Source organism: Pantherophis guttatus, chromosome 8, assembly GCF_059756535.1.
Source record: "Pantherophis guttatus breed Tessera chromosome 8, ASM5975653v1, whole genome shotgun sequence".
NCBI classification, from domain to species: Eukaryota; Metazoa; Chordata; class Lepidosauria; order Squamata; family Colubridae; genus Pantherophis; species Pantherophis guttatus.
In genome coordinates, this window is record NC_142070.1 from 7,760,964 (window position 1) to 7,779,123 (window position 18,160).

Genomic DNA, 18,160 nt, shown 5'->3' on the forward strand with positions numbered 1-18,160 from the left:
AATTGCACTCCACAATGAACTAAAGGGCCACCATCAGTGAGCTGTTGGACAGCATTTCTTGGTCTGTTGTGTGGATGTTTGGGTGGTTTAGGGGTGGGGAATTTGTGGTGGGTGGGAGTGTGTTTGGGGATTGTTATGTGTGTTGGACCTGGTCTGTGGGGGTTAAGTGAATTTCATTGTATGGGTATACTGTGTATACATGTACAATGACAATAAAGTTATTATTATTATTATAACAGTTTCTTTGACATTGAGAACAATTAACCAGTGGAACAGCTTGCCTCCAGAACTTGTGAATGCTCCAACGCTGGAAGTTTTTAAGAAGGGATTGGACAACCAATTGTCTAAAATGTATAGGGGGTTGGACTAGAAGACCTCCAAGATCCCTTCCAACTTTGTTATTCTATTATTCTGTTCGATACACAAAGGGTTTGCAATTATTTTCTTGTATGATTTTTTAAAAAACTTTCCCACCTTGTTCATAGCTTCCTGCCTTTCCATCCAAATATTAATCCAAGACAATCCCATTTAGATAAGACAAAGCTAAGTGGTTTCTTGCCACTTCCTGAGGCTTACTTGAGATTAACATAGGCAAAAATGAACACAAGTTTTGTGTGTGGGTTGTCTTTCTTATTTATTCAGACTTTTCATCTCAAATACCGCATTTTAACTCTTCTATCACATTTTAACACAATTCAATTGAGCTGAGTGTCCTCCAGGCAAAAATAAAACAAGAGTTGGGAAAATGTCTGCAGAAAAGCTGTATAAAATGACAAGTCAATAAACTAAATAACATTCTTATAGCTAGGAGTCAGAGTAGTAGAATCCCAGCCTTGCAGGTAGTCCTCGATGTACGGCCACAATTGAACCCAAACTTTCCAATGTTCAAGCCAGGCAGTTGTCAAGTGAGTTTTGCCCCGTTTTACAACCTTTTTGCCCCAGGCATTAAGCAAATCACAGCAGTTGTTAAATGAATCACGTGGTCCTTAAGCAAATCTGGATTCTCCCATTGATTTTGCTTGTCGGAAGTCAGCTGGGAAGATTACAAAGATTGGTCAGATGACGGAACCAGTGCAGCAGTGGTGGGTTCCTCCCGGTTCGGCCCGGTTCAGCTGAGCCGGTAGCGGTGATAATATGACGTCACCGAACCGGTTCTCTTTGTTCGGGAGCTGGGTCCTCCTGCCCCCCCCCCCCCCGCGTTATTCTTACCTTTTATTTGGGCCCACCCCCAATCTATTGCTGCCTTCTGAGTCCCAGCTGATCGGCTAGAAGGAAAAAAAACTGTTTTAAACTCTTGCCGCGGGGCTTCAAAGGGCCGCCCTACAGCTGATCAGTGTTAAAAGGCAGGGTGGTGGTAGACCAGTGTGCTCGAAAAACAAATGGGTAGACCGGTACAGCTCTGCAAACAGTTAAAAGCCTGGTAGACCAGTACCTCTGCTAAATCCTAAGGAATTGTCACATGACCATCAAACCATGCCCACAAAATAAGCCACGCCCACAGAACCGGTAGTAAAAATTTTAGAACCCAGAACCCTGCAGTGCAGCCATTTGCCGAGTGTCCAAATTTTGTTCATGTGGCCACAGGGATGCAGCTGCAATGGTCGTAAGTGTGGAAAGCGGTCATAAGTCACTTTTTTTTCAGTGCCGTTGTAATTTTGATCACTAAATGAACAATTGTATGTAGAGGACATACAACCTCGATGGACTCTGTTTTAAAAGATGCAAGTAACGCAGTTGGTGTCGGAAATTATTCCAGCGCAAATTTCTTGCAATAAGAAGCTTCCTGGAAAAGCAGATTAGCCTGAAAGGAAACCACAAGCATTTTGTAACTAGCACAAGACCTGTATTGCACACACACACACATATACACAAATCAAGATCTGTCAACTGTGGCTTTAATTTGGGAAAACATTTATTATTTATTTATTTAAGTGTATTAGGCACCCAGCTCCAATGGAAACATAGAGGAGAAAGGGCAGTTTTGCTCAGATATGAATGACAAAATTCAGACTGGTTAAACCTAGCAGAGAGGTGAACTTTGCTTCGAAAAGCTTAATTCTCCCCCGTGTCATTCTTCAGATGACAACCAGAATTCCTAATGTTTTCAGAAATTCATTATTACCCTGTTTCCCCGAAAATAAGACCCAACTGGAAAATAAGTCCTAGCATGATTTTTCAGGATGCTCGTAATATAAGCCCTACCTCCCCAAAATAAGCCTCAGTTAAGAGTGTCAGGGGGGACGTGGGGGCTCAGTGGCTAAGACACTGAGCTTGTCAATCGAAAGGTCGGCAGTTCAGCGGTTCGAATCCCTATTGCCGTGTAACGGGGTGAGCTCCCGTGACTTGTACCAGCTTCTGCCAACCTAGCAGTTCGAAAGCAGGTAAAAAATGCAAGTAGAAAAATAGGGACCACCTTTGGTGGGAAGGGAACAGCATTCTGTGCGCCATTGGCGTTTAGTCATGCCGGCCACATGACCACCAAGACGTCTTTGGACAGCGCTGGCTCTTCGGCTTTGAAACGGGAACGAGTTGGGAACAACTAGCACATACAGTATGTGTTAGGGGAACGTTTACCTTAAGATTGTCAGCCACATGGATGCATTTAGTACCGTATTTCCCCAAAAATAAGACCTAACCAGAAAATAAGCCCTAATGCGTCTTTTGGAGCAAAAATTAATATAAAACCCAGTCTTATTTTCAGGGAAACATGGTACTTGGGCTCCCTGTAAACTCTCCATGGACTGTCAGCTTCTTGTCGCTTTAGTTAGTCCTAGCCTTAACAACCATTCATATAGTGACCATTCAACGGCCCTGGAAAAAAAAGTACTTCTGACCCTTTTTCACACAACTGTGGCAGCCTCCCCATGGTCATGTGATCAAAATCCGGATGGTTGGCCACTGGCTCATATTTATGACGATTGCGGTGTCCCTGGGTCATGCGACCCCTTTTTGCGACCTTCTGACGAGCAAAGTCAACGGGGAAGCCGGATTCACTTAGCAACCAGGTTCCTGATTTTACAACTGCAGTGATTCACTTAACAATGGCAGCAAGAAATGTCATAACATGGGACCAAACTCACTTAACAACTCTCTTGCTTAGCAGCCGAAATTTTGGGTTCAATTCTGGTCGTAAATTGAGGATATTTTTTTAAACTCCTTTTCCCCTAAGATCTGCAGTTATTGTCCATGTCACACCCTCTCTGCCCTTTGGCTGCTTTTAACCTAGTGGAAATATAATAATCATATCTTTCTTTGGAGTTTAAGCCTTACTTTGTACACTATGTTGGATCATGAGGGGCAAATAACATGGGTTTTGTAATTTGTTAACTAACATAGTTATTTTGTATTTTAATCTGATTTATATTCTTTCCTTTAAAATGATGTTCAAGATTTATTAGCTTTTAACATTCCTAAACTTATAAACAAGCTGGAGACTAGCTCCTGATAAGAAAAGTTTGTTAGTACAAATTAGGGTCTGGCTTAACACTTTTGTGAACCCGAAACAACCTTTCTCCTTACAATTTATTCCCCTTCAGCAGTGGTGGATTGCTACCGGTTCACCCCGGATTGGGCGAACTGGTAGCGCCAGCAGCGAGAGGCTCCGCCCACCCGGCCAGACGACTCTGCGCATGCGTTGAAGTTTCTGCACATGCGCAGAAGCGTCACGTGTGAGTGCACACACGTGTGCGAGCATGCATGCCCGCGTGTAAGAATGCCCACACCCGCAAGCAAATCAGTAGTGACCTTAATTGAAACCCGCTACTGCCCTTCAGACCTCATTTTAATAAACATGTATGCTATTATCCTGTCCAATCAACTTCCCTCTTTCAGATTTCTTTGTTATGTTAACTATAAAAGGGGATGTAAGCAAAAGATCGGGGTTCCCTCTTGGAACGAGGAATCCCTTTTGTCTGAATATTCTGATAAATTGTAATAAAATGATCTTCCCATCTCGGTTTGTCTCATTGGAAAATATACACATCGAGGCACGAGCCTGAAAAAGGCATATTTGGCCATCAGTCCAGTTGTGGTTAGTCGTGGGTAGCTGTGTTACGCTGGCCTTTTCCGAAGAAGAGACCAAGACATCCCACCTGATGCTAATAATATATTACTTCGAAGTCTTGGTTTGAAAATTCAGTTGGGGGCGTCCTCGGCAAAATAGCCCGTCTTTTGTGGTTACACAACCAACAAAGGAACTGAAACTTTATTCTTTAGAAATCAAACTGTGGTCAGAAAGTGGGTGTTTTTACGTGGGTGCTTGGAGGCAGTTAAGGCCCCGAACCATACAGCTGAAGGACTGAAAAAGGCAGCTTGAAATCTAGTTAGAAATTACTGTCTTTGTGCTGTCCGCAACAGTTTATTCTAATAAAAATAAAACCATTGCATCCCTCACCACAGGATTCATGTGAATTTGCTAGCCAATGCAAGAATAGCTGTGTCACAGCTTGTCTTTGTAACTGCCATCTTTCCCCCCCACCCATTTTTCTCTTTCCTGTCTCTTCCCCTACACACACAGAGAGAGAGAGATTGGGTGTGTATACTTTATACCCACGTATGTTGAGTGTATATACCAGGGGTCAGCAACGTGCGACTCTGGAGCCGCATGTGGCTCTTTCACCCCTCTGCTACGGCTCCCTGTCACTCAAAATATGCATCACAACCGCCAATGTGCGACACCTGCCAGCACACAATTTGTTGAGCTTTTCAACCCCCGGTAGGCCAACCATGGATAAATCCAAGAAAAGAAAAGTTTCAGAAGAAAACAGAATGTTTAATTCAACTACATATGCTAGTTTTGTGGCCGCTCAAGAAATAGTCAGACACGGGAAGGCTTTTGTGGCTCCCGGTGTTTTCTTTTCTGTGGGAAACGGGTCCAAATGGCTCTTTGAGTGTTTACGATTGCCAGATCCCTGGTATATACTTTATACTCTCTCTCTCTCTCTCTCTCTCTCTCTCTCTCTCTCTCTCTCACACACACACACACACACACACACACACACACACACACACATTTAATAGAGTTGGAAGGAGACTTGGAGGTCTTCTAGTCCACCCCCCTGTTCAGACAGGAGTCCTATACCTGGTGGTCCAACCTCTTCTAAAAAACAAAAAACCCTCTGAAGGCAACTCGTTCTACTGATTTATTTTCACTGACAGAAAATTTCTCTTTACTGTCAGGTTTACTTCAGCTTTACTTCTCTCCTCGGTTAATTTCCATCCATTGCTTCTCGTCCTGCCCTTCAGGTACTTCAGAGAACAGCTTGACTCCCTCTTCTTCTTTGGGGGGGAGCCCCTCAGATATTGGAATTGACTGCTATCATGTCATCCCTTCTACAAGGGGCTGTAGAAGCAGAGAATGATTTAGAAAACCTTCACGTGATAACAATTTATCATTATGAAGGGTTGTTGTTTTTTTAAATTAAGACACCACAATTGGTTTGTGGTTTCTGCTGTAAAAGAATAATGGAACCATCTATAACTATAACAGGCATTATTAACTATCCCATTGGAAATCGGTGTCTTTTTATATTAGCTGAAAACTACTAGGATATTCTATTTATGCCTCAGTGATAGTATCTATTCCAGAAAAAATTAAATTCCCAGGGTGTATTGCAGTACAGCTAGTCCTTGAGTTACGACCACAATTGAACCCAAACTCTATGTTGCTAAGTAAAACATTTGTTAAGGGAGTTTGCCCCACTTTACGACTTTTTTTGCCTCAGTTGTTAAGTGAATCGCTGCATTTGTTAAATTAGTAACATGGTTGTTAACTGAATCTGGCTTCTCCATTGACTTTGCTTGTCAGAAGGTCGCAAAAGCGGATCACATGACCGCAGGACACTCCAGCCGTCGTAACTATGAGGCAGTTGCCAAGCCTCTGAATTTTGATCATGTGACCATGGGAAATGCTGTAACGGTTGTAAGTATGGAAAACGGTCATAAGTCATTTTTTTCAGCGATGTTGTAACTTTGAGCGGTCACTAAATGAATTGCTGTAAGTTGAGGACTACCTGTACTAGGCAACATTAATTTGTTGAGTTCCAAAAGCAGCGTTTTTCAAACTTGACAACTTTAAGAGAAGTGGATTTCAACTCCTGGGGAATTCTGGGAGTTGAAATCCACATCTCTTAAAGCTGCCAAGTTTGAAAAACACTCTCCCAGAGCAGGGGTCCCCAACCTTTTGGACCTCAGGGACCACTAAATTCATAATTTTAAATTCTGTGGACCGCTAATACGATCTGCCTAATGATCAGCTGGGTGGGCGTGGCTAGGTGGTCATGTGACTGGGTGGGCATGGCCAATTCAATGTTACTCATGTCGAGGGGCGCCTCGCCGGCCTCTACTCACTCCTCCTCTCCCAGCCATTCCTCGCCTGTCCGCCTGGGCTCCTTAGGGCCCCAACAGGAAGCAGTTGTTGGAGCTAAGCAACCACCACGAGAAAGTGTTGGCTAAACAGCTCAGTTCAAATTGGATCTGACCGAGAAGGAGGCTCAGCAAAAGCACCTCACTCAGGACTAGGAGCATAGGCTTTCCAAGCAGATGGAACATCTGTGGGAGTGCAAGGCCAGGGACCAGCGCCGGGAGGCTCAGCGGGCTGAGATGCTCAGTCAGAACAAGGTCATCTGGCTCTTCGCCAACAGTGGCGCCTCCCTCCAGCCTTCGCCCAAAGCCCCACACCAGGAGGCCGAAGCAGATCCCAAGTTGGAATTTCTGCCCCACACAAAAAGACCCCGAAGGGGGAGACTCTCTGCAGCAACAGAGAGCCTTGGTGGCGCAGCAGACTAAAGTGCTGTTAAGTAACACCAGCTGCCTGCAATTACTGCAAGTTCAAATCTCACCAGGCTCAAGGTCGACTCAGCCTTCCATCCTTTCGAGGTAGGTAAAATGAGGACCCGGATTGTGGGGGCAATAAGCTGACTTTGTATAAAAAAGAACACCTACTAAGCAGGTATATACAAAAGTATGAAGGCTATTGCTTAACGCATTGTAAGCTGCCCTGAGTCTCCAGAGAAGAGCGGCATATAAATCGAACCAATAAATAAATAAATAAATAAATAAATAAATAAATAAATAAATAAATAAATAAATAAATAAACACAAACATTCATTGCACGTATCCGGCCCAGGGGCCGTAGTTTGAGGACCCCTGATTTAGTGCAATATAAAAAAATGCAAATAATTTTTCTGCGGACCACCAAAATTTTCTCGCGGGCCACCAGTCAGTGACCACTGTCCTAGAGGATCACAATTTGCTCATAGCTCATTTCTAACCTCACGCGTTTTATGTTGCATATTTTGCCATTTATATTATGCGTGTCTCTCTCAATGCTCAAAACTACTATCGATATGAATAAAAAACCTGAATGAAGTAAGGAAGAGAAAACGCTTCTGTCTAGTCCAGCTTTCAAAGAACGGGGAGGTTTCTTTTTTGATTAGTAAACCGACCATAGATTGTGGTTTCACAGTGTCTGTTCACAGCCTTCAGTGCATCTCGCCTGTAATCAGCTTTGATCTTTCAGGGAGAAAAAAAAAAAAACCTGGTGTGTGTAACACTTCCACGCACACACACCTTCCTTGTTGAGGAGCATACAGCAGGGAGCACACCCGAACCCAAGACTTAAAGATGAAAACTTCTTGGCTGATCTATGGAATTGGGATCATTTTTTGCAGCCTAGTTCTGGCGACTGGTAAGTGAAATTGATTGAGAGAAATCCCTGCAGAATTGTTCATGCAGCCCAGGGGTGGGTGGGAAATTGCCCATTGTTTTAACTGGCACGTCCATCTCTGAATAAGTCTCCTAGGAGACTTTTTTTAAAAAAATAAATAATCCTGGTATAGGAGGCTTAATATATTTTGCTAGATGGTTTAAAATACTGTAAGGTAGGGATGTGGGTGCATGTGTATGAGCCCACACCCACATACGGGCATTGTTTTATCTGATATACCGTATTCATCTCTTGGTGTGGTTTATAGGGGACTTTTTAACAGTAATTTAGTAAAAATAAGAGTGTGTATCTTTTCCCAACTGTATTACCAAATAAGGAATGTTGATAGATGATAGATAGATAGATAGATAGATAGATAGATAGATAGATAGATAGATAGATAGATGACAGACAGATGATAGATAGATGACTGATAGACAGACAGAGAGATGATAGATGACAGATAGACAGACAGACAGATGATAGATAGATGATAGATATAGATGGATAGACAGACAGACAATAGATGAAAGATAGATAGACAGACATACAGATGATAGATGACAGATAGACAGACAGACAGATGATAGATAATGATAGATGGACAGATAGATGGACAGACAATAGATAATAGATAGATAAACAGACAGACAGATGATAGATGACAGATAGATAAACAGATGATAGATAGATAATAGACAGACAGATAGACAGATAGATAGATAGACAATAGATAATAGATAGACAGACAGATGATAGATGACAGATAGATAGACAGACAGATAGATATTGATAGACAGATAGATAGATAGACAATAGATGATAGATAAACAGACAGACAGATGACAGATGACAGATAGACAGACAGATAGATATTGATAGATACAGATAGATAGATAGACAGACAATATATGATAGATAGATAAACAGACAGACAGATGATAGATGATTGATAGATAGACAGTCAGATGTTAGATAGATAGACAGACAGATGACAGATAGATAGATAGATAGATAGATAGACAGACAATAGATGATAGACAGACAGATGGTAGATGACAGATAGATAGACAAATGATAGATAGATAGACAGATAATAGACGACAGATAGATAGATAGATAGATAGATAGATAGATAGATAGATAGATAGATAGACAGACAGACAATAGATGATAGACAGACAGACGATAGATGACAGACAGATAGACGGATAGATATATTATAGATAGATAGATGATAGATGGATGGATGGATGGATGGATAAATAGATAGATGATGGAGAGACAGATAAAACTGCTCAATTTGTAGAAACTTTCTATAATCTTAAGAGTTTATAATTTCAGTTGTAAAACTTTACTTTGCATTACCGACAGAGCACAATAAAGATTATTTGTTAAATTAAGAAATGCTGGAATAAAATGCTTATTTTATCCTGCTTTAAAGTGATGTAGGGATAATAATGGCTATTCGTTAAAAGTAAGAAATTCTGGAATAAAATAACTTATTTTATCATGATTTAAAAGTGATGGGGGGAAAAGGGTACACATAAAAATATTCATCAACTAATTCAGCCAAATGAGCATTCCAGCATTTCTTGCATTTTAAAAAGTTTTACTGGTTGCTATTTGGTAAAAGTAAGAAATGTTGGAATAAAATGCTTATTTTATCCTCATTTAAAATGTTGGGGAATTAATAACGGTTATTTGTTAAAAGCAAGAAATGTTGGAATAAAATTAATTATTTTATCCTGATTTAAAAGTGATGGGAGGAAGAGGGTACACATATAAATATTCATTAACTACTTCTAATTCAATAAAAATGAGCACTCTGGTATTTCTTGCATTTAAAAAGGTTGCTGTTTGTTAAATGTGGGACCAAATTCTTTATTTTATCCTGATTCAAAGTGATGGGGGAAGATGGAGACTGACACCTAATTTAAATACTTTTAATGCAATAAAATTAGCATTCCCGTATTTTGTACGTTTAAAAAATTTCATTCCTTACATTTTCATAGCTATGCTTTAAAATAACAATCCCAAGATGCTTGATCCTAACAAAACTTTTAAGTTTGATTTTATGGGATAACCTAAATTGTGAAGTTCTCCTTCCTTCTTACTTAGACAGGTGGAGTATATTACTTTTGCCTTGTGAATTTCAATATCGTTCGATATTTTACCATCCACCCTGTGGATGTGTCTTTTTTTCAGATTTCTGTTAGAATTCATTTCTGGTAAAAACACCCTTCGTTGCATTTCTTAACTCCCCCCAAAAGTTTAGAAGGTGACTAAATGCAGAAGCTGGAATTGGAAAAGCAACCCAGATGGATGAACATTTAATTTTTTTAATATAACTGTTTTATTAAAGTTTTACAAAACACAATAAAAGACAAATTAACCACAGAGGAGAAATAGTAAAGAAAAAAAAGAAAAGAAAGAAAAGCGAAAGTGTAGAAAGAAAGAATCAAAAGGAACAAAAAATAAAAAGAAGGTTCCAATTTCCTTTGCAACCAACATAAATACAATTACAGAATGATCTCTCATGCAGAATATTTTATAGATTTTTGAATACCAAAAAAAACAGAACCCTAACAGTTTTTTGTATAATCCAGTTTTTTTTCTAATCATAAAAACCTGAAAAAATAAATGCATTTTTCTGCTTTTTGCAAAAACTCTTTAGAAATGTGCAGATGGGTAGATATCAGATGTTTGTACAACCTTGTGCAAAAGGGAGAAACAGAAAAGTATGCAGTTGTTAACAGAGCTGCACCCTTTTACGTAAAGGAATTCTGGAAACCTCAAAATTGAAAACTAGAACATAGAATAAATAGGGTTTGAAGGGACCTTAGAGGTCTTCTACTCCAACCTGTTGCCCATGGCAGGAGATTCTATCTATACTGTTCTGGACAAATAGCTGTACAATCTCTTCTTAAGATCTCCACTGATGGAGCACCCACAATTTCTGGAGTCAAGTCGTTCCACTGATTAATTCTTCTCACCGTCAGAAAATTTCCCCTTAGTTTTAGGTTGGTTGGATCTCTCTTTAGTGATCTTCTACTTGTTACTTCTTGTCCTGCCTTCAGGTACTTTGGAGAATAAGCCAATCCCCTCTTCTCTGGGACAGCCCCTCAAATATTGGGACACTGCTATCATATCATAGCAGTGGTGGGATTCAAATAATTTAACAACCAGTTCTCTGCCCTAATGACCAGCTGGGTAGGTGTGGCTCGTTGGTTATGTGATTGTGTTGGCATGGCCAACTCAATGTCACTCACTGTTATAATGTAATAAGGGGTAACCAGAGAGGCAGTTTCGGTAAGCAGGGCAATAAAGATTAGGCTAGAAACAACACCAGAACATTTCCTTCCTGCCTTCTTTACAGGATTAGCCCTGTAAAGTGGGGAAAAAAAACAAAATAAGATTTCTTCCAACAACCGCTTCTCCGAACTGCTTAGAAAGTTAACAACCGGTTCTCCCGAATAGGTGCAAACTGGCTGAATCCCACCACTGTATCATAGCCTAATCCTTCCCTTGGATAGGCATATGTAGCTCCCTCAATTTTTCATCGTGTGGTTTAGCCTCCTAATCATCTTTGTTGCTCTTCTCTGCACTCTCAGCATCTTTTTTTTTGTATCATAGGGACTAAGTAACAGTCAACGCAACAAGTTGAAGGTTTCCCCATCATGGTATCTCCCAGGAGAAAGTCCAACGGATGTTAATGGCCTTGGGGGGGGGGAAATGAAAAGATGAAAACATCCACACATATACACACACATACACACACACAACAGACTTGTCAATTTAGAGGGGGGGAAAAGGCTTTTAAAGAAAGTCCAGCCTTTGACTGACCTATCTGGACAACGATGGAGATGGCTCATCTTTTTTCAATTGTGCCTCATTCATGCAAGTCAGTCTTGACCCCCCCCCACCTCCATTTCCCTCCCTCCCTCTCAAGTAAACTGTTGGGGGTGGGGGTCACACATTAAATAGGGCTGAGCCAGGCAGGAAGAATGAGTGTAGGGCAGCCATTCTTTTAATAAATTCTGTTTTCTTTTAGTCCTCTCTTCCTCCCTCCCTCCCTCCCTCTCTCTTTCTTTCTCTCTTCCTCCCTCCCTCCCTCTCTCCCTCCCTGCCCCATTTCTCTCCCTCCCTCCCTCCCTGTTGGGGGGCACACCATAAATACGGCTGAATGAGGCAGGAAGCCTGAGTGTGGGGCAGCCATTCTTTTAATAAATTATATTTTCTTTTAGTCCTCTCCCTCCCTCCCTCTTTTTCTCTTCCTCCCTTCCTCCCTTTCTCTCTTCCCTCCGTCTCTCTCCTTCATCTCCCCTTCCTCCCCCATCTCCCTCCCTCCCTCCCTGTTGGGGGGCACACATTAAATAGGGCTGAATCAGGTGTGGGGCAGCCATTCTTTTAATAAATTATATTTTCTTTTAGTGCTCTCCCTCCCTCCTTCCCTCCCTCTTTCTCCCTTCCCTCCCTCTCTCTCCCTCTGTCCCTCCCTCTCCCCTTCCTCCTCCATCTCCCTCCCTCCCTGTTGGGGGGGCACACATTAAATAGGGCTGAATCAGGCAGGAAGCCTGAGTGTGGGTCAGCCATTTTTTTAGTAAATTCTATTTTCTTTTGGTCCTCCCTCTCCCCTCTCCCCCCTCTTTCTCTCTTCCTCCCTCCCTCCCTCTCCCCTTCCTCCCCCATCTCCTTCCCTCCCTCCCTCCCTCCCTGTTGTGGGGCACACAATAAATAGGGCTGAATCAGGGAGATAGCCTGAGTGTGGAGCAGCCATTCTTTCAATAAAGTCTATTTTCTTTTGGCCCTCTCTCTCCCTCTCCCCTCCCTCTCTCTTTCTCTCTTTCTCTCTTCCTCCCTCCCTCCCTCTCCCCTTCCTCCCCCATCTCCCTCCCTCCTTCTCTGTTGGGGCACACAATAAATAGGGCTGAATCAGGGAGATAGCCTGAGTGTGGGGCAGCCATTCTTTTAATAAAGTCTATTTTCTTTTGGCCCTCCCTCTCCCTCTCTCCTCCCTCCCTCTTTCTCTCTTCCTCCCTCCCTCCCTTCCCTTCTTTCTCACACACATAGCAGCTTCCAGGGAAGGAGCTACATGTAACCGGGGGTGGGGGGGGTTGACATTAGGGCAACCTCAAGATGAAATTAGCCCCCTCCCCCCCAAATCAAATGCAGCTTTAGAACTACAGGCGACCCACAAGTTTTTAGGAGGCTGCACGCATTCTGCATTCAGAAGCCTCAACAGAGGAAGGTTCTAGAGCAGGGGTCTCCAACCTTGGCAACTTTCAGACTTGTGGACTTCAACTCCCAGAATTCCTCAGCCAGCTTTGCTTTGCTGGCTGAGGAATTCTGGGAGTTGAAGTTGAATTCTGGGAGTTGAAGTCCACAAGTCTGAAAGTTGCCAAGGTTGGAGACCCCCTGTTCTAGAGAACGTCTCTGATTAAGTCTACGCAGGTACCGCCTTTTGGGTCCGTTAGAATGTGGGAACCTTGATTTGGAATCAAAGTTGGAACTCCAGACGACGAGGCTTCGCTTTGGACGATGTATTAATATATGATTGGCTCATCTGGGGGGTGGATGCCATATTCACATACCCAGCCAGCATTGCACAAAGCATCGAGAAAAAGAGGTGACTCAGCTAATTTCAAAGCCTTCGTTTGTCATCGAAAGATGAGCTTGCAAAATCCTGCCTTGCGTCTGAAAATGCACCTTGAAAGTTTTCGGTTTCCTTTGCACCTATCCTAAATTTAGCTTCCGGCCCTTTTCAGATGCATTTCTCAATATTATTAATAGGCCAACTTCTCTTTCAGCCAGCTTTGATGTCTCATAACTGTTGGACACACACGTGATTCAAATCAAACCCCGGATTAAAAGGCATTATTAAAGAACGTTCTCATTTCTTGCGGTCTTATTGACGCACTTCATTTGAATAACAGAATGGCAGAGTTGGTAGGGACCTTAGAGGTCTTCTAGTCCAACCCCCAGCTCAAGCAGGAGACTCTAGTCCATTTCAGACAAACGGTTGTCCAATCTCTTCTTGAAAACCTCCATTGTTGGAGCATCCACAACTTCTGGAGGAGAAAAAAAACAATTCATTGTTCTAATGCAATTTCTCCTTAGTTCTAGCTTGCTTCTCTCCTTGCTTCGTTTCCAACGCGATTCGTTTATTTGTTTTCAGCTTACTGGCAGGAGGAAGATGACGAGAAAGTTCTGGTGGACAACAAGTGCCAGTGTGTAAAGGTGACATCCAGATTTGTTCCAGATAAAGAGAACCCTGAAGAAAAAGTCCTGGAGAGGAACATCCGTATCATGTAAGTGATGCTTTGTCTTCCCTCTGCATTTTGCGTTTTTGAAGGACGTCAAAAGACAAAAGGAATGGAGGCACGCAAGGACAAGAGACCTTCTGGAGCAAGCGGGGACAACCTGAGCTCACCCATACCCAGGGATGGGCTTCAAAAATTTTAGCAAGGGGTTCTCTGCCTGGTTTATGGGTAGGTGTGGCCATGGTGGGTGTGGCCTAGTCGGCCTCCTGCATCACGGGGGTGGTGGTGGTTGTCCTCCCTGGGTTCCAGAGGCTTTCCTCGAGCCTCTGAGAGGGCAAAAATGGCCTCCCCAGGCTTCGGAGGCCCTCTTTTCTACCGTTTCCAGTACTGACTCTGGGGGCTCCAGAGTCCGCGCATAATTCCCAGATGGCCCTGGCTCCATCTCTGCCTCCGACGCAGAGCTCTCGTCCGGGCCTTCGCCAGACTCCAGGACTGGCCCATGTTCCTCCCCAGCCTCCTCACTGTCCGACTCGGCTGCCAGCTCCTCAGGCTGCTGTCGGACCACAACACAAATAAAGATTCCTGTTGCGTTTCATGAGAACAAACAAACTAATATGCAGTCAATTTTTTTTTATTATGTCCTTTTTTACAGGATTCCCCTCAACGCCAGGGAGAACATTTCTGATCCCACCTCACCCGTGAGAACGAAATTTGTCTACCAGATCTCCAAGCTGTAAGCCTTTCTCTTCTTTTTTCTATGGAGATTCTCAGTCCTCCAAGTCACGATTGTCCCAAAGGTGCTTTTTTTCCAAAAAGGCAGCTGGGTTTTGGTTTTTCTTGAAGACGTTTCGCTTCTCATCTGAAGAACCGAAGAAGCTTCTTGGAGGAGAAGCGAAACGACTTCAAGGAAAAACGAAATCCAGTTGCCTTTTGGAAAAAAGCCCCTTTCGGGACTTTCTGTTATTTGTGGTTCAAACGTCACCCAAACCTTTATTCATTGTTTATTTATTTATTAAGCCATGGTCACATGATTTCCATTCAGATGCTTGACGACTGACTCGTATTTATGACAGTTGCAATAGCACAGGATCTTGCATCATGCGATCCCCTTTTGCGACCTTCTGAGCCACCGAAGTCAATGGGGAAACCAGGTTCACCTAACAACCGTATTACTAACTTAACAACGGCAGTGCTTCACTTAACAACTGTGGCAAGAAAGGTCGTAAAATGGAGCAAAAATTACTCAACCAATGTCTCCTTGCCTAACAACAGAAATTTTGGGCTCAATTTTGAGGTCGTAAGTCGAGGACTACCTGTCATTCTTTTCTGACCAATCAGAAGGTAATACGGGTAATCCTCGATTTATAATCTTTTGTTTAGTGACTGTTCGAAGCTACAACAGCAGTGAAAACAGTGACTTAGAATGATTATTGTTACACACTCACGACTGTTGCAACATCCCCATGGTCACGTGGTCAAGATTCACTTAACAACCGTGTGACTAATTTAACAAATAAGTGATTCACTTAACAACGGTGGCAGGGAAGGTTGTACAATGGGGTGAAACTCACTTACCAACTGTCTCACTTAGCAACAGAAATTTTGAGCTCAATTGCAGTCCTAACTGAAGGACTCCCTATATACTCCTAAATAGTGGTGGGATTCAGCCGGTTTGAACCGGTTTGGGCAAACCGATAGTTAAGTTGCTGGCTGGCCCTGCCCCTCCCCTCCCCACCCCTTCCAGGAGTCCCCATGTGCCCCATTTTGGCTGTCAGGTAAGTGTGAGAGACCCACAGGATGCGAAGGGTGCAGCGCAGCCACCCCCATGGCCCATTTTCACTCCCAGGAGGCTGCAGGGAGGCCTACTAGGCCCAAATGGGGTGCGGGAGGGTGGCTCGTCCCCCCCTGCGGCCTGTTTTTGCTCCCGGGGGTGGGTGCAGGAGGCCAAGCGCTGCCTGTCACACACCCCTGGCCACGCCCACCATGGCCACACCCACCCAGCTGGTCTTTAGGGCAGAGAACCGGTTGTTAAATTATTTGACTCCCACCACTGCTCCTAGAGCAAATTTAAGCTTTCTTCTCCTATGAATAAAGACCAAGGCAGGAGCTGCTGGCAAGATGCTTTTTACAGAATTTCATTCGCTTAGCAAGTGAATGAAATTTTATAAAAATGATTTTGCACTTTCGACAACAGACGGGAAGCTTGATTGATATTTCCGTGATATTTTTTCATCGCCTGGGCTTAACATTTCTCTTCCCGTCTTTTGTTCCAGCTGTGACAAATGCAATGACCCCCCGAGAACTGTAAAGGGAGTGACGTTCGGCTCAAGCACTTTATGTGGTCATCCTCAGGAACCCTGTTACACCTACGACCGGAATAAGTGTTACACGGCTTCTGCCTTGTTCAGCCACAAGGGGAAAACGTCGACCATTCAGACAGCCCTAACTCCTGAATCCTGCTATCCGGATTAGACCACACAGCTGTTGTGTTTTGTTGAGCGTTGTGAGCATGTCTACACCACAGATAATGCCCGTTGGTCCTTATTATGCCAGTGATTGCTTCCACATCTCATTTCGGGATGGTGCTGGAGGCAGTTACATATCCCAAGCTTCAAATGTGCAAGGACCACCTCCACTCCTTCCTTTCTCCCCGCCATTTTGGGCATCTGTATTGATCCATGGACTAAAAAGTTATACAATTAAGAAGGGGGAGAAAGAGCTCAAATGAACATTCGATATTCTCCCAAAGGATCCCGGGAATTGTCGTTTGGCTTGGCTGCTGTGAGAATTTCCTGAGGGATCTTACTTCAGATCTTTCTCTTGGAAGCACGGTCCTCCTGGGTGGAAGAGAGTAGCCATCTTAAGTCTTTGGTGTAGACATCCCCCCGTTGCTCTGAATGCTGAAAAAAACATTTAAAAGTTGTCCATCTTTTCCTCTGCATCAGCAGAATGCTCCCCCTTGATTTCTTCCTCACGCTTCTTCCGATTTAAACCCCTTTCCCCTTATTATCTGCATTCTGTACTTACCCTTTTCATTCATTGCATGTCATCAATAAAAATAATATTTCAAGAAAGCGACAGTCGTTTCATTGGAATTCAACTTTTTGAGTTAGATTTCTCACTGCTATAAAAGCGGCATAAAGAATCAGTTTGGTTTACGGTTAAGGCGCCAGGCTTGAAAGTGGGAGACGGTGAGTTCAGGGATGGGATTCAGCCGGTTCGTACTGGTTTGGGCGAATAGGATGCTAATTTTACATCTTGTAAACTACATCTTGTAGTTGCAAGGACCGGCTGGCCCCGCCCACCCCGCCCCTCACCCCCCAGGAGTCTCCATGAGGCCCATTTTGGATGCCAGGTAAATGCAGGGCCCGCACGGAGGCTCTGGGAGGATGAAAAATGGGCCTCCCCGAAGTCCAGAAACAGGCCCGTTTTCGGCCTCCAGAGGGCCTCCAGAGCCCGGGGGAGGCCATTTTTGTCCTCCCGGAGGCTCAAAGAAAGCCTCCAGAGCCTGGAGTGGGTGAAAACGCAGTACAGGAGGCCGAGTAGCAACTGGGCAGAGAACCAGTTGCTAAAATTTTTGAATCCCACCCCGGCGAGTTCTAGTCTCATCTTAGACATGAAAGCCAATTGGGTAACATTGGGTCAGTCACCAGGAAACAGTGAGTTCTAGCCCTGCCTTACACATGAAACGCAGCTGGAGGATTTTGAGCCAGTCACCAGGAGACTGTGAATTCTAATTCTACCTCAGCCATGAAATGCAGCTGGGTGTCTTTAGGCCAATCACCAGGAGACTGTGAATTCTAGTTCCACCTCAACCATGAGATGAAGCTGGGTGTCTTTGGGCCAATCAATCTCTCAGCCCAATGGTTGTTGTGGGCAAAATAGGAAGAAAAAGAATGATTAGATATGTTCATTGCCTTGACTTTGTATATGTATCTGTGTATAAAATAATAAAGGCAGGAAATTAAGTAAATAAATATTCTTCAAAGGCCAGTGCTCCATCAAAATATTTTGGAGTTGATCCTGGTAAGCTGGGTGCTCATTGTAACCTATAACTCCCAAATCCCCCCCCCCTTTATTCCAGTTTAAGATGCCAATGTGGACAATGTAAGATTGTGGTGGGAATGGAGGAATCTGCTTAGAATGATATCTCCCACAGCAGTGAACCTGTGGATCTAATTAGGTTCTCCT

The 18,160-nt window shown here is 43.4% G+C and overlaps 1 protein-coding gene across 1 annotated transcript; it reads left to right on the plus strand.

Moving 5' to 3' along the window:
* Positions 1–7,434: 7,434 nt before the first annotated feature.
* Positions 7,435–17,043, plus strand: JCHAIN (joining chain of multimeric IgA and IgM). The gene is made up of 4 exons (XM_034431120.3): positions 7,435–7,688; positions 13,885–14,017; positions 14,622–14,702; positions 16,243–17,043. The coding sequence occupies exons 1-4, from the start codon at positions 7,625–7,627 to the stop codon at positions 16,439–16,441; spliced, it is 477 nt and encodes a 158-aa protein (XP_034287011.1). The 5' UTR covers positions 7,435–7,624; the 3' UTR covers positions 16,442–17,043.
* Positions 17,044–18,160: the final 1,117 nt, after the last annotated feature.

Coding starts and splice junctions, on each gene's coding strand:
- JCHAIN (XM_034431120.3), top strand. CDS start 7,625: ATGAAAACTTCTTGGCTGATCTATGGAATTGGGATCATTTTTTGCAGC. Junction 14,018..14,621: donor GAGAGGAACATCCGTATCAT/GTAAGTGATGCT, acceptor CCTTTTTTACAG/GATTCCCCTCAACGCCAGGG. Junction 14,703..16,242: donor GTCTACCAGATCTCCAAGCT/GTAAGCCTTTCT, acceptor CTTTTGTTCCAG/CTGTGACAAATGCAATGACC.